Source organism: Zootoca vivipara, chromosome 1 (assembly GCF_963506605.1).
Source record: "Zootoca vivipara chromosome 1, rZooViv1.1, whole genome shotgun sequence".
NCBI classification, from domain to species: Eukaryota; Metazoa; Chordata; class Lepidosauria; order Squamata; family Lacertidae; genus Zootoca; species Zootoca vivipara.
Genome location: NC_083276.1, coordinates 80,522,598 through 80,536,065, shown reverse-complemented (window position 1 = coordinate 80,536,065; position 13,468 = coordinate 80,522,598). Strand labels below are relative to the sequence as shown.

Sequence of the window (13,468 nt, the reverse complement as noted above, 5' to 3'; positions counted from 1 at the left end):
CTCAAAAGGGTCTTGTTTCTCCCATAGCCACAGCCTTGGATTCAAGCAGAAATCAGCCATGACACTCTCTCTCTCTCTCTCTCTCTCTCTCTCTCTCTCTCTCTCTCTCTCTCTCTCTCTCTCTCTCTCTCTCTCTCCCTTTCCAGCCTGCAACTTTTCCCTATTCTACCGTAGGTCACTCCACAGAAAGCTCTGCTCTCTAAGAAACAGGCTTTGTCCTTCTCACTATCTAAGAGCCCCACCCATTTGCAATCCAGCTCCACTGCTTTCTTAATGGCTCATCGCCTTTCCTTTGTTCTCTTTTGATGGTGATTACCTCATGAAGAAGCTAAGGTAAAGGTAAAGGGACCCCTGACCATTAGGTCCAGTCATGACCAACTCTGGGGTTGCGGCGCTCATCTCGCGTTATTGGCCGAGGGAGCCGCCATACAGCTTCCAGGTCATGTGGCCAGCATGACAAAGCCACTTCTGGCGAACCAGAGCAGCACACGGAAACACCGCCGACCTTCTGATCAGCAAGCCCTAGGCTCTGTGGTTTAACCCACAGCACCACCTGGCTTATATTTTAATCAAGTTTCCTGAACCCCTGGATCCAGGGATTATAGGTGCCTGGCACCCACAATCTTGTTAACATGAGGGAAGAATGAAACATACATTGTGTTTTAGTTGCAAGGAGGCGTTCCTGGTTGTCCTTTCATTGTGAGAGCAAACCCGGCTCCTGACTCCTCAGACCATGCCAGACATCTCATGACTAAACTGGGCTTACATAAAACCACCAGGAAAGCAGTACACTCTTGCTTCCAGTCAAGATACTGCATTAAATGTCAGCAACAGCGTGAAGTTTTAGAGGAGTTTTCCAGATGCTGCAAATGTCCAGAACTGCATCATTAGATGCTTCTGCAGGAAATTTCAGCAGGCTTCCGGGTAGGGCCTTTCTAACAAGGGGGAGAGCAATTTAATTCCCCCTCCCCTTGTGCTGGGCTGATGCAGCAATTGTCCTGCCCTTCTCCATCTTCCAGCCGTGGAAGATGGCCCTGCTGCTCTACAAAGCCTTGCCAGGGTTTTGAGTGAATCTCTATATTGTGAGCATGCCCTGATGATGCCAACTGGCCGCAGGAATGCTCATTAGGCAGGCAATGTGCTAGGGAAATGTTGGCATCTTTGACCTGGGAGACCCCTGCGCACACTGCAGGAAAGCAGCTATATGGACTGCACAGCCTGTGCCGATGATTGCCAGGCCTGGTGGGCAATCAGCACTGGCTAATGCACCCTGATATTTGCATTGCAACCTGGACATCTGGAAAGCAACGCTCAGGGCAGGTCTTCAGAAAAAAGCAGATAGTATAGTCCAGGCACCCCCAAACTTCGGCCCTCCAGATGTTTTGGACTACAATTCCCATCATCCCTGACCACTGGTCCTGTTAGCTAGGGATCATGGGAGTTGTAGGCCAAAACATCTGGAGGGCTGCAGTTTGGGGATGCCTGGTATAGTCCTTCTAAGTGAGTAGTATGCATTTGTGCATTGTGTGTGTAAGGCATGACTGAACGCACTTTGTAACAAAGGTTCCCTTCCCAGGGTGCTATTCCCAGGATAACGTCACAATGCTTTCTCCCTAGGGTGCTATTTTTTAAGTACTGGTAACTGAGTTTTTATTGTTTGTTGTTTTTGTTGTTGTTTACATCGTAGAGGAATTCAGAAACCTACAATCCCCCATCTGCATTGTGAAGTAGTATAACCACAGGACAATTGTAATGCATGCTATTTCATAAAATACAAATCGATTCCTGGTACTGATAAAATAGCATTCCTTATTCCTGAAGCCTTGTTTCTGATTCTATTGGAGCAAGGTGGCTGATAAAGCCTATTATATTTTATGCTTTGGGCTCAATTGGTTTTACTCTAAAAATAGGAACTAGGGAGTGCTTCCCTTATGAGGCATTTACTTTAGAATTGCTGTCCGTTAGGCAATCACTTTCTACAGGCAGCCTCATGACTGCCTGTATCGCCATCCAGGCATTATTTTCCTCTGTTTTCCCTGTGATTCTTCCATCTTCCCTCAGAACACAGAATGCCCAGCCCCTCCCCCCTTCCCGGAAGAATGGAAAAGCAGCACAATCTCCACATATGCAGGTGTGTTTAGTGCTACTCCTTCCATCTTTCTTAAAGAATGAGGGTTTGATGTGGGACAGTAACATACTGAGCAATTGAACCTATTACTGCTCAGCATGCACTGGTTATTTATAATATTTATGGTGAGCACAATTTTATTACTGTGTTTTTGTTTTTGTTTTAATTATCACTAAAATGTGTTTCCAGGGATAACATTTTTAAAAAAAACAGGAAAGAAAGATCTAGCATTATAACACTATAATATAAGGTCAGAACATTATTGAAGTATAACAGCTGTATTATCCCTGTTATCTCTTTCAATTTTTTTAAAAAAAACTTGGAAAGGTGTTTTAGTGATATAATTAAAACATCAATTTAAAAAGTAACGTGGGGCTATAATGGCACCCACAAGGGTTATAGTGAATGTGTGCTGAGTTTCAAATGGTTCCACTCACAAAACTCATGCCCATTGATGAAGACAGAACATGGCGAGTTGCACAAAGTTCATTGCAACTGCAGTGGTAGATACAATGGAAGAGCAATGATTGGGTGGCACTTGGCGCTACCTGCCTGCAGAGCCGTAGCTAGGTGATCTTGCGCCCCTGGCAGAACTGTCCAGATTGCGCCCCTAGCCACAGAAGTTTAAAGAAAAAGGAATGTGGGACAGGAAAAAAATAGAGAAAAAGAGGGCCCTGCATATCATATAAAGACCCTCTATTAAAAACCTTTTCTTGTGAGGCAATAATCAATATTTTTATTTATAGACATATTTATGGACATATTTTTAAGCCAATTTTGCGTGTGTGCGCCCCCTGACTTGCACCCCTGGTAGGGGCCTTCCTCACCACCCCCTAGCTACGGCCCTGCCTGTCTGGAAGCGGTTGGGATTGATACAGATGAATGAATGACTCACCTGCAACAACAACTGAGGCAAGCCCAAAGAACATGCCTAGAGCCATCCTCTTTAGTGCTGAAGGCAATAGCTTCCTCTTTGACAGGAACGGGTCTATGACCCGGTCTTTTAGTGGGACCAGGACCAGCAGAACCACCACATTCGCTAGAAGGAGCCAGGCATCTGGGAACTGGAGAGGGAGAGGGAGAGAGAGCTCTTCAGATATATTTACAGGCAGTATTGTTTTTCTAGAAAAAGAGGTGCAGGAACTCACCATGAATGCCTCTCTTATTCTCTTATAATGGCTATAGTGCCCACTTGAGAGGTGCTGAAACTAAGTACCAGTGAGTTCCAACTGAAAAAAGCTCCGTTTACAGATACCAGTGACACTTCTATGGAGCTAGTGGGTGTGGGAACACCTGTTTGATGGAATGTCATGCAACCAACATTTTTGAATGCACTAGTCTGATTGTGTCAACTGTCCCTGACTGTCGTGGCCAATTGGTACAACCTTCTAAACATGTAGTGGATGCCCAATATCACAGTGTGCTGTCTCACACCTGATTATCATGGGTTGGTTAAGCAATCCAATTACATGATCATACTTTTATCATATTCCCCACAATAGAGTGTTTTGCAGAGTGTGCAAAAAGCACAGTCCTGTTCGTGGCAATCTCTGCATATGGTTGGCTCCTTGCAAGAAGGAAATGAGCCCACACATCCATTTTTTCAACAGATCTCCAGAGACCACTATATGGATCATTTTCGCATATTCTGAGGATGTTTTCCCCGGAATCTTGAGAAATAGTAATAAAAGCACCACAGCTACCAAACTGAGGAGGCGGGCAAGCAGCATCAGAAAGGATGGGAGGGGGGAATTAATCAATGTCGTTTAAGTCCTTTAAATAAAAGAGACTGCTTCCTATTCATGAAATAGAAGGGCATTCCCTTAAGAAAGAAGTCCAAAGCCAACATGAATGCCTGAGTTCTTTCCCCAGAATCTCTCATTCTCTCCTGCATATGCATCCCATCCTTACTCTCATCTCAACTCTCCCCTTAGCTTAGCACAACACAGTTTGGGGCCTGAGGGGACGTGGAACAATTTCTCTTCTGTTTGTGGTGTCTGAGGCCTGTTATCATTGCCAGAGTCACATGCAGCTGGTCAGCAGCTATTCTGCCTATAAAAATAGGGGTTGTGCCTGGGCTGTTGCAGAGGAGGAGGAATGTTGCTCTGGGCAGAACCAGGCTATTGCTTTATGTCCCTTCCCTGAAGAAGCCCTGTTGTTCCTTAACACATTCACCATCGGCTCAGCCTCTTCATTGGAGCTGTTGAGCACCCGTATCTCCTCCACTTAAAAGAGACATTTGTTGTGATGGTTGCCGCATTTGTCACAATGTGACCCAAGTCACCACAGCTCGTCCCCCTGGATCAAGCTTTGTCATTTGGGCTGGACAGTTCTTACACCGTCTTCTCAAGGTCTAACGAAGCCACACAGCATTGTTTCTCATGGCCTACCGTGTAGTGACCATCTGTGTCCACTGAGAAAGCACTGTTGTTCTGCTGACTCTTCTGAAAGATATTGGGGATGTAGAGGTGCAGACCCTGCAGGTAGTAGGTTGACTGCATCTAAAACGCAAGACAAGAGGAATGCCATTAAAGATATATATGCTTAGCTAGAAAGATCAGGAGTCTTTGATTGACCCCAACCCAGCTGACTGTCAAGGTCTAAGCCAGTGGTTCCCAAAGAGGGGGGGGAAGCACTGGAAGTGTAAATGACAATCAGATTCTGAGCAGCTGATATATCTGGATCAAGCTAATCAATTTTGTTGAATTAACTAAATAGTTTCAACTGGATTTTTAATAAATGTGCAAATAATTGTTACTGCTTTGAATTTTATTGTGTTATTATCTTCCTTAGTGGGGCATGCAAAGCACTAATAAAGCTTCTCCTAAGGTAGGGTAAGCAGCACTGGGGGTGAGTTTATGGAACCAAAAAAGTTTGGGAACCACTGGTATAAGCTCTGTGGTGATCAAAAGTATGGAGCTCATTGGCAATGCCCACCACATACAGACAAATATTCTTGTGTTATTTCTTGATGTGAAGAAATAAGAAAACAACTTTGCAACAACTTTACAAACAGATGAATCTGTTGTAAAATTCAGGAACTCTTAAATCATTGTCAGTGATATCAAGTCTCCCCGAAACTCACAAATAATGCATCTAATAAAGCCAGCCAGAGCTGTTTAAATCCCTGATCATATTAAATGCCAATAAAAAACATTTAATGTGTTCTCTCCCTGGTGGCTAGATATGCAGATCTGATTGCATTTGCGTATTTGGCTGCATCGGCTACAAAAGTGGAAATTGTCACCCAAATCCTGTGCACGGTACAAAACCCCCTACTTTCTGTCCTATAAAGCAGCCAGAACCATGAAGAAGTGTCTCTTGAGACCAGAAGAGGGTTTAAGTAAGGGAAACAAAAACACAGGAGTGGGGTCAGCCTGTGTAATATATGGGGTCACAATTGCAAAACAAACAAACAAACCCCCAAACAACTTAGTTGAATCTGCAATAAACTCTCATTCATCCATTGCAAGCAAAGAATATGTTGCAGCCCTGAAACACTAATACTGTAAAGTATGGAAAACAGGAATGTTGGACCCAAGTTCTGGTCTGAGACCCATTCTGCAACCACTTAGTTGAAGCTTTGCAGGCAGAGGTGCCAGCTTCTCCGGATATTTGAGGGGGCCCAGTGCGATGTCCTGATGTCATGTGCATGCCCTCTGAACATTGAGGGTCTCAGCCCCCTCAAAAAACCACTGGGGAGCCCCCAAATGCCCTGGCCCCCAGGAGTCACCCAGAAAAAACTCCACTGGGCACCAAGATTTGGTGGCTATGTTTGCATACCTGGGTTTGGTCAATGCCTGGATGGGAAGAACATCTGGGGAGAACCCTTGTATGCCACAGTGGGTTCCGTCATAGAAGAAAGTCAGGGATGTAAATGTAGCATATGCCTACATAAACTAACAAACTTTGAATGTCCTTATAAATAAGCATATGTGCAGGGCTTTCTTTGATGTGCCCATACCCATCCATGGGTCTTCAGTACACATTGGTCTCCCAGCCATCTGCAGGGCAGATGCTGCAAGAACAGTGAAATTCATTATCTGAGCACCTCAGGGATCGGTTGCCCTGTAGTTGGCCAATCAGATTTAGCTACATGATGACATCACAAAGCCAACCACAGCAAGGGCACCTACTTTTCCTCGGAATGAGGTACCATTTCCCCACTGTTTTGCAGACCTATCCCCAGCAATCAGTGAAAGTGAGTTCGTGTGTATTTAAATGATAACATAAGAGGCCATGTATTCTGTGCAATGTGTATCCTCGTCCCATTTTGGGGAAACTCTGCTTTTAATCATGAATTGGCTAATCAGTTAAAAGGCATGTTATTAAACGGATTCATTAAAAAAAACATGCTAGGGGTAGGTAACCTGTAGCCCTATATTGTTGGATTCCAACTCCCATCAAGCCCACCCAGCATAGCCAACAGTCAGGGGTGATAGCAAATGGAGACCAGCAACCCCTGGAAGTTCCCTATCCCTGCTGAGATGCCTGGTGCCTTGAAGAAGGAAGACCTCTCTCAACAGCTGACTTAGTGCCATAGCACCTCAGAGTGGATAAGTGAAACCGTGTTGTATGGAAACACCATGAGCTTGTATCAAAACAGGCATCCTCCTGAGCAATTTTTAACATTTAGAATAATCTGTTTTATTGTTGTCTCCATGCTTGCTCCTTTCCCCTCGCAAATATCTCTTTGGGATAAATGGTTTCACATTTTCTTGGCAGCCCACTCACCTACAAACAAGGATTTATACCTTGTTGAAAAAAAAATGTACGGGAATAGAAACACCTCTGCTTCCATAGCTTTGCTTTTTAATGTGCATTTCATTTCAGTTTATAGTAACTGCTTGTCAGCTTTACAGCTGTGCTGTAAAAGCCAACAGGAACCAAGGGGGAAATGAAATGGGCAGACTCCTGTTTTTTTTTTCCTATAGCCCCTCCTCCCTAATAACTCAAGAGACTAGGAACCAGGGCTGGACCAATGGAAGGGGGCACTACAGATTTTTTTCACATTGCAAGATTTACCATGTACCATATGGTGCAGCTGAACAAACACAAACATTATTTATACAAATATATAAAAATAAACATTATTTTCCATCTTACTGTAGGTTTCATTTCATTTCAAAAAATAAATTTTATTTTTAATATTGTTTATATTTTGAATTAGAAACAGAAGAGGGAACCAAAATCCTTTAAGTGCTTAGGGCCTCTAAAGGTCCAAATCTAGCCCTGCTAGGAACCTTGCAGTCTGATCACCCTATGCAAGTTTTTTTGGAACTAAATTTGGGCTTGAGCCCACATGAATGCATAGTGGGTTGCAATCCTAGTTGAATTTGCTTCCCTGCTAAGGACGGGGCAGAGCTCATGTAGGCCAAAGTGACCAAATGGAGAGGGTTCCTGTACAACACTATTACTATTATGTACTATTATTATGAAAATATGAAGTCACACATGGTTTAAGAATATTTTGGCAATGAAAGGACATCCTTTAACCCTCCACTCCTTCTAACTTCAGCCACTAAACCAGGTATGGGGAAGCTGTAACTCTCCAAATGTTTTTGGACTCCAACTCCCATCAGCCCAAGCCAGCATGGCCAATGGTCAGGGATGCTGCGAGCTGTAGTTCAGCAACATCCAGAGGGCCACAGCTTCCCCATACCTGCACTAAATGGATCAGGGCTTCCGACCAGAATAGGGAAACGGTGCCATGCCCTACCTGGAAATAGACCATCCAGTACGGGATGAGAGTCAGCAACACAGGTAGAATCTTCATTATCACTTGGAAGTTGGCAATATTCTCATGTGACATCCCCACAGGCTGAGTCCTTGGACCTGAAAGTGAGCCATTAGCCTCGGCTTCTGACTGGTTACTGTGTGTTCTGTAGATAAAAGGAACACCAGAAGTGTATCAGGGCTTTTATAACATGACCAGGGTCTCACTCCAGGCTTCAAATTAGTTCATGTGGGTTTCTTATCCCCAAATAGCAGTTTCACTTCATTTATAGGAATCAAGACTGTTATTGCAGAGCCTGAAGTAACATTCCCCGGAACTCAACAACCTGTTCAAAGGCATACCTGCCAAGTTGCTGTCAGAGAAATAAGGGACCAGGCCGAAAATAGCAGACCAGAAGTAGCGCTGCTGCCATTTTGGAACTGGGCGGAGCATGCTCAGAAGTGACTTTTGATGCTGCTTTGCCCAGTTCCAAAATGGCTGCCGCGCCAGAATAAACCGGGAGAAAACAAAAAAAATCCATTTTCTCAGCTGGGAACAGCTGGAAAAACAGGGATTTCCCGGGGAAAACGGGAGACTTGGCAGCTATGTTCAAAGGTGGACAAAGTAACCATCTATTTCCCACAAAGACCACAGCCCCTTTGAGCCTTGGCCCTGAGAGTGCATTCCTATGGGTTGGAAGTAGAGTGAGAATTGTTTCTCCTCCTGCCCTGCTGTAAGGGATAAGAAACTTGGCATCAGATAACATAGAGGGCCACAACTCCCATCAGCCACAACCAGCACAGCCTACGGTCAAGGACAACAAAAGCTGTAGTTCAACAACATCTGGAGGACCACAGGTTTTCCATCTTTGCTGCAAAGAGAGCTCTGTGGGTGGTGAAGCATATGCTTTGGATGAAGAAGGTTCCAGGTTCAATTCCTGACATGTTTAGGCAGGGCAAAGAAAAACCCATCTGAAATCGTGGCAAACCTGCTGCCAGTCAGAGCAAACAATATTGGGCTAGTCCATGAATGGGGAACCCTCTGGCCCTCCAGGTGTTGTTGGACTACAGCTCTCATCACACCCTTCAGAAATGGTCTGTAGTAAGGAATAATGGGAACTCCAACACCATCTGGAAAACCTAAACGGCCTTGGTCCAGTATACCTGAAGGAGCATCTCCACCCCCATCGTTCTGCCTGGACACTGAGGTCCCCATCGTTCTGCCTGGACACAGAGGTCTGGCGGTTCCCTCGCTACGATAAGCCAAGTTACAGGGAACCAGGCGGAGGGCCTTCTCGGTAGTGGCACCCACCCTGTGGAATGCCCTCCCACCAGAGGTCAAAGATAACAACAATTACCAGACTTTTAGAAGGCATCTTAAGGCAGCCCTGTTTAGGGAAGCTTTTAATGTCTGATGGATTTCTGTATTTTAATATTTTGTTGGAAGCCGCCCAGAGTGGTTGGGGGAACCCAGCCAGATGGGCAGGATATAAATAATAAATTTTTAATTATTTATTATTGTTATTATTATTATTATTATTATTACAAAAAATGCCCCACCCTTGCTCTCGAAGGACTAATGGCCTGACTCAGTATCTTATCTGGCAGATTCCAGTGCACTTGGTGAGTGAGAAGCATGCATTGCTTCACCTACTGCAACTGGAAGATACTTCCCGCCCTTCTTGAGGGGTCTTTTTATACGGTCCCTTTCCACACAACACAAGTGGACCAACCAAATAATATGAGAGCTCCCAATGATTCCAGGGCTCAGCTTCACTAGTCACATTTTCACTGTGCTTTTTCCACCAGATTATGAAAAAAAAAATAGAATATTAAATTAATTAAGAAGCTATTCCCTTAGGATAAGTTTATGTGGCCTTGTCCGAAAATGCAACAGAATGAAGAGATCGAATAGGCTGCATTACTTCAGACTTTAGCAGGGGATGCCATTTTTAAAAATTATTGTGTGTGTGTGTGTGTGTGTGTGTGTGTGTTTAAGTTTAAGAAACTCTCTGAAAGTAGAAAGCTAGCATCATAGAGAACAGACCAATCAATAACCATTTTATCTGGTGGACCCTGTTTTTTAAAAAATAAAAATATCACCCCCCACTTGCATCCTAAAGTGGTAAAGTCCATAATTCCCTCAAGATTCTGCCACCTCATTTGCTGCATCTGTACACCTGCACTGTGTTAATGCCGTCTAGGTGAAGGGTAGCTTCTTGCCGGAAGGTAAGGTAATGCTTAACCCTTTCTGACTGATCTAAAGAAGTTTTGTTTTTTAAACCAACTGCTACACACATGCTTTTTGAGCGGTGCTCATGCCAGTCCTAAGCACATAATCCAGCACTGCTCAGAGGAAAGTCCCATAGAGTAAATGGCCTTGGCCAGCCGAAAGAGATATCTCCTCTGCTTTACCTGGTTTTCGTGGTCATCTTCTGGATTGCTCGGCCACAGCAGCTTTTCTGGAGGGCCAACTGGAACATGGGGTAGACATGACTGCCAGCCGCAGGCTTTGTGACAAAGGTGGGGGCAGCCAGGAGGAAGACGATGAGGGCCAGGGCCAGGCAGCCAGCAGGGATGGCATAGCCAGTAAGAAAGTCCACATTCTGCTGGATGAAGGCAATTACCAGCAGAGAGATCACAGCCCCAATATTAATGCTCCAGTAGAACCAGTTGAAGAAACGTCGGGTGGCATCCCGGCCACGGTCCGTCACCTTCAAATTTTTAAAAGTACAGGGGAGTGAGACCATGTTTTGATAGACAAGTTGCTTGTGTGATTTATCCCTGTAAGAAGTGTCTTCATGTGACCAGCAAGGGATATATTTGAAACCTGAAAGACAATGGGTTCTTTCCGTCCAAGTATAATGTGGACACTGCCAACCTAGCAGTTCGAAAGCATGTCAAAATGCAAGTAGATGAATAGGAACCGCTACAGTGGGAAGGTAAACAGCGTTTCCGTGTGCTGCTCTGGTTCACCAGAAGTGGCTTTGTCATGCTGGCCACATGACCTGGAAGCTATACGCCGGCTCCCTTGGCCAATAATGCGAGATGAGTGCGCAACCCCAGAGTCGGTCACGACTGGACCTAATGGTCAGGGGTCCCTTTACCTTTATAATGTGGACTAGGACTAGTAAACATTTGTAGGGGTGGATAACTGTTGTAGTCTTATTTGCAAGGCTGATGTGCACACATGAAAAACTCTTTTGTGGGATACCACAAAAGATATTTGAATGAGGTGCAAACCAAGGGGGTCCTGAGGTCGAGTTTGACAGAGGCAGCTGTACACACCAAACCCTGGTGAGGAGAAGACTTATCCACTGTTCTTTGTAAGGAGCTCAGTCAGGAAGTTGCCTAATCTCCTACAAATTTGAAAGACCCCTGGCTGCAGGTGCTTTTACACATGTTTGTTTGGATTTAATGGTGTTCTGGGTGGAAACTGAGCATGGCAGAAGCATTGACCCTATTGGTACAGACATCAGAAACCATTCTCATACCACAGCCCTAAACAATCTGGGCTCCCGAATACCTGAAAGTATGCCTCTTTCTCTCAGAGGTTTATTTGGGGGGGAGGTGGAGACCCTGGTGAAGGAATTCCCTTATCATGGAGGAGGCCTCTTCATTATACAGCATTTGCTGAATCCTAAAGATCGACTTTTTATCCTGCCTTTTCACAGCTTAGATGTATATTTTTAAGACCTGCTTTATTTCTGTGATTGTAAGTTGTTTCAAGTTGTTTTTAACACTGTGTTTTAATTGTTGCAACCCTGGGATTTTAGGGGGAAAGGGTGGGTTATTGTTATTACTACTATGGATGATGGCAATGATAACAATAATTCTACTTTAAAAGAAAAAGAAAAAGCTTTTATTGTCTTTTTCAGAAAAATAACACATAGAAAGATAAAAGCTACATTTAATTGAAAAACTACTGAAGATGAAGAAAAGCCAGCATAGTGAAAAATATGCTTTAGTCAGGGCCCCTACTTTAAAAGGTTCTCCCCAGAGAGATTTGCTTCACAACGAGTCTGTTATCTTTTCGGCCGCAGGTAAAAGCTTTTCAATTTTTGGAGGCCTTTTCTATTTTTTATTTAATTCATTTAGGTTTATGTTGAATTTTCTTATATTGCTATTGCTGAAAATCTGTGCTGAAAAGCAGGATATAAGGAAGTACAGTGGTACCTCGCTAGACGAATGCCCTGCTAGACGAATTTTTCGCTAGATGAATGGGTTTTGCGATCGGAGGTTGCTTCGCAAGACAAATTCGTTTTGTGAAAAATTCGTCTAGCGAATCGCTGTTTCCCATAGGAATGCATTGAAATTCAAATAATGCATTCCTATGGGCAAAAATAAAATTAAAAATTCAATGCATTCCTATGGGATTCGCAAGACGAATTTTTCGCAAAACAAATTGACTCACAGAATGAATTAAATTCATCTTGCGAGGCACCACTGTATGTAAACATAAACTAAAATAATGCATTCTGCTTTTAACAAGAGTCAGGAGACAATGAGCCAAAGGCTGCATATACACTTTGCCCTTAAAGCATATCCAAAACACATTATTTCCCTCAAATAATTCTGGGCCCTCTAGTTTCCCCCTCACAGATTTACAATTCCCAGCAACTTTTAATAAATCACAGTGCCCAGAATTCTTTAACAGAAAAAAACAAACCATTTTTAATGTACTTCAGAGGTATTGTGTTTACTCAATCAATGTATATTGAAGACAGGAGGAGCCCATGAAACAAGGAGCGAAGTTAACACCAATATCCTCCTTGTATAAATAGGAAGGGTAGATGTGAGCTCAGATCTCTTACCTGGTCAGCGCCAAATGGTGTGAGGTTGGCTTTGACAGAGCTGATGCTCAGGGCCAGGAGCAGTAGACCACTGTACATAAGAGGGGCACAATATTGACTTGGCAATTGCTGGTTGCAGTCCGTACTACCATTTTTGCAGGGGGGTTGTACTGGGTAAGCTGGCATCTCCCCGCACAGCCAGAGCCGACCACCTTGCGAGGCCACGGTTGGCAGGAGGCAGGCCGACAGCAAGTAGAGCAGGAAGCTGAATGCGATGGTCCAGTAGCGGCCCAGGTAAGCATCCGCGAGCCAACCCCCGATGGGAGAAAACAGGTAGGAGGCCCCCAAGAAGAGCAATGCCGCACGCGAAGACTGGGCGCCGCCCCAGTTGAAGTTGCTGCTGTTGAGGTACAGGACGAGGTTGGAGACGATGCCAAAAAAAGCGGTTCGCTCCAGAATCTCCACCAGCAGCACAGCAGCACAAGCAGTCTTTCTGCCCTCAAAGGGAGATGCGGCAGGCCTGCCAGGGGCCTCCTCCTGCCTTATGAGGGGCTTCCGCTCCTCCCGGGCCCCCAGCGAGGCCATGCAAGCCCTGCCTTGGGATCTGAGTTCGTTATCAGCCTAGTACCTGCCTATCCTCTCGGCCTCTCCCTTTCCTGTCTCTGTCTTTTCCTCGGAGTCTTTCTTCCCAGGGATCCTCTTTCTACTCCAGAGCCTCTCACAGTGCTCCTTGCACTTCCTCATTTCTCTGTTCAAATACAGATGTCATATGACAGCTCTTTTCTCTGAAAGGAAACTTTCATTTTCCGTGAGGCAGAGCTGGTTCCCTTTT

The 13,468-nt window shown here is 44.6% G+C and overlaps 1 protein-coding gene across 1 annotated transcript in view; it reads right to left on the bottom strand.

Annotated features, from left to right (window-relative positions):
- SLC15A3 (solute carrier family 15 member 3) overlaps positions 1 to 13,468 on the bottom strand; it is a 17,706-nt gene extending 4,238 nt beyond the window's left edge. Inside the window, exons 1-5 of the mRNA XM_035123966.2 lie at positions 12,658 to 13,468; positions 10,259 to 10,557; positions 7,848 to 8,010; positions 4,519 to 4,629; positions 3,024 to 3,192 (exon numbers count right to left, since the gene is read on the bottom strand). Coding sequence (XP_034979857.2) covers positions 3,024 to 3,192; positions 4,519 to 4,629; positions 7,848 to 8,010; positions 10,259 to 10,557; positions 12,658 to 13,221 — 1,306 coding nt within the window. The 5' untranslated portion in view covers positions 13,222 to 13,468. The remainder of the gene's footprint in view (positions 1 to 3,023; positions 3,193 to 4,518; positions 4,630 to 7,847; positions 8,011 to 10,258; positions 10,558 to 12,657) is intronic.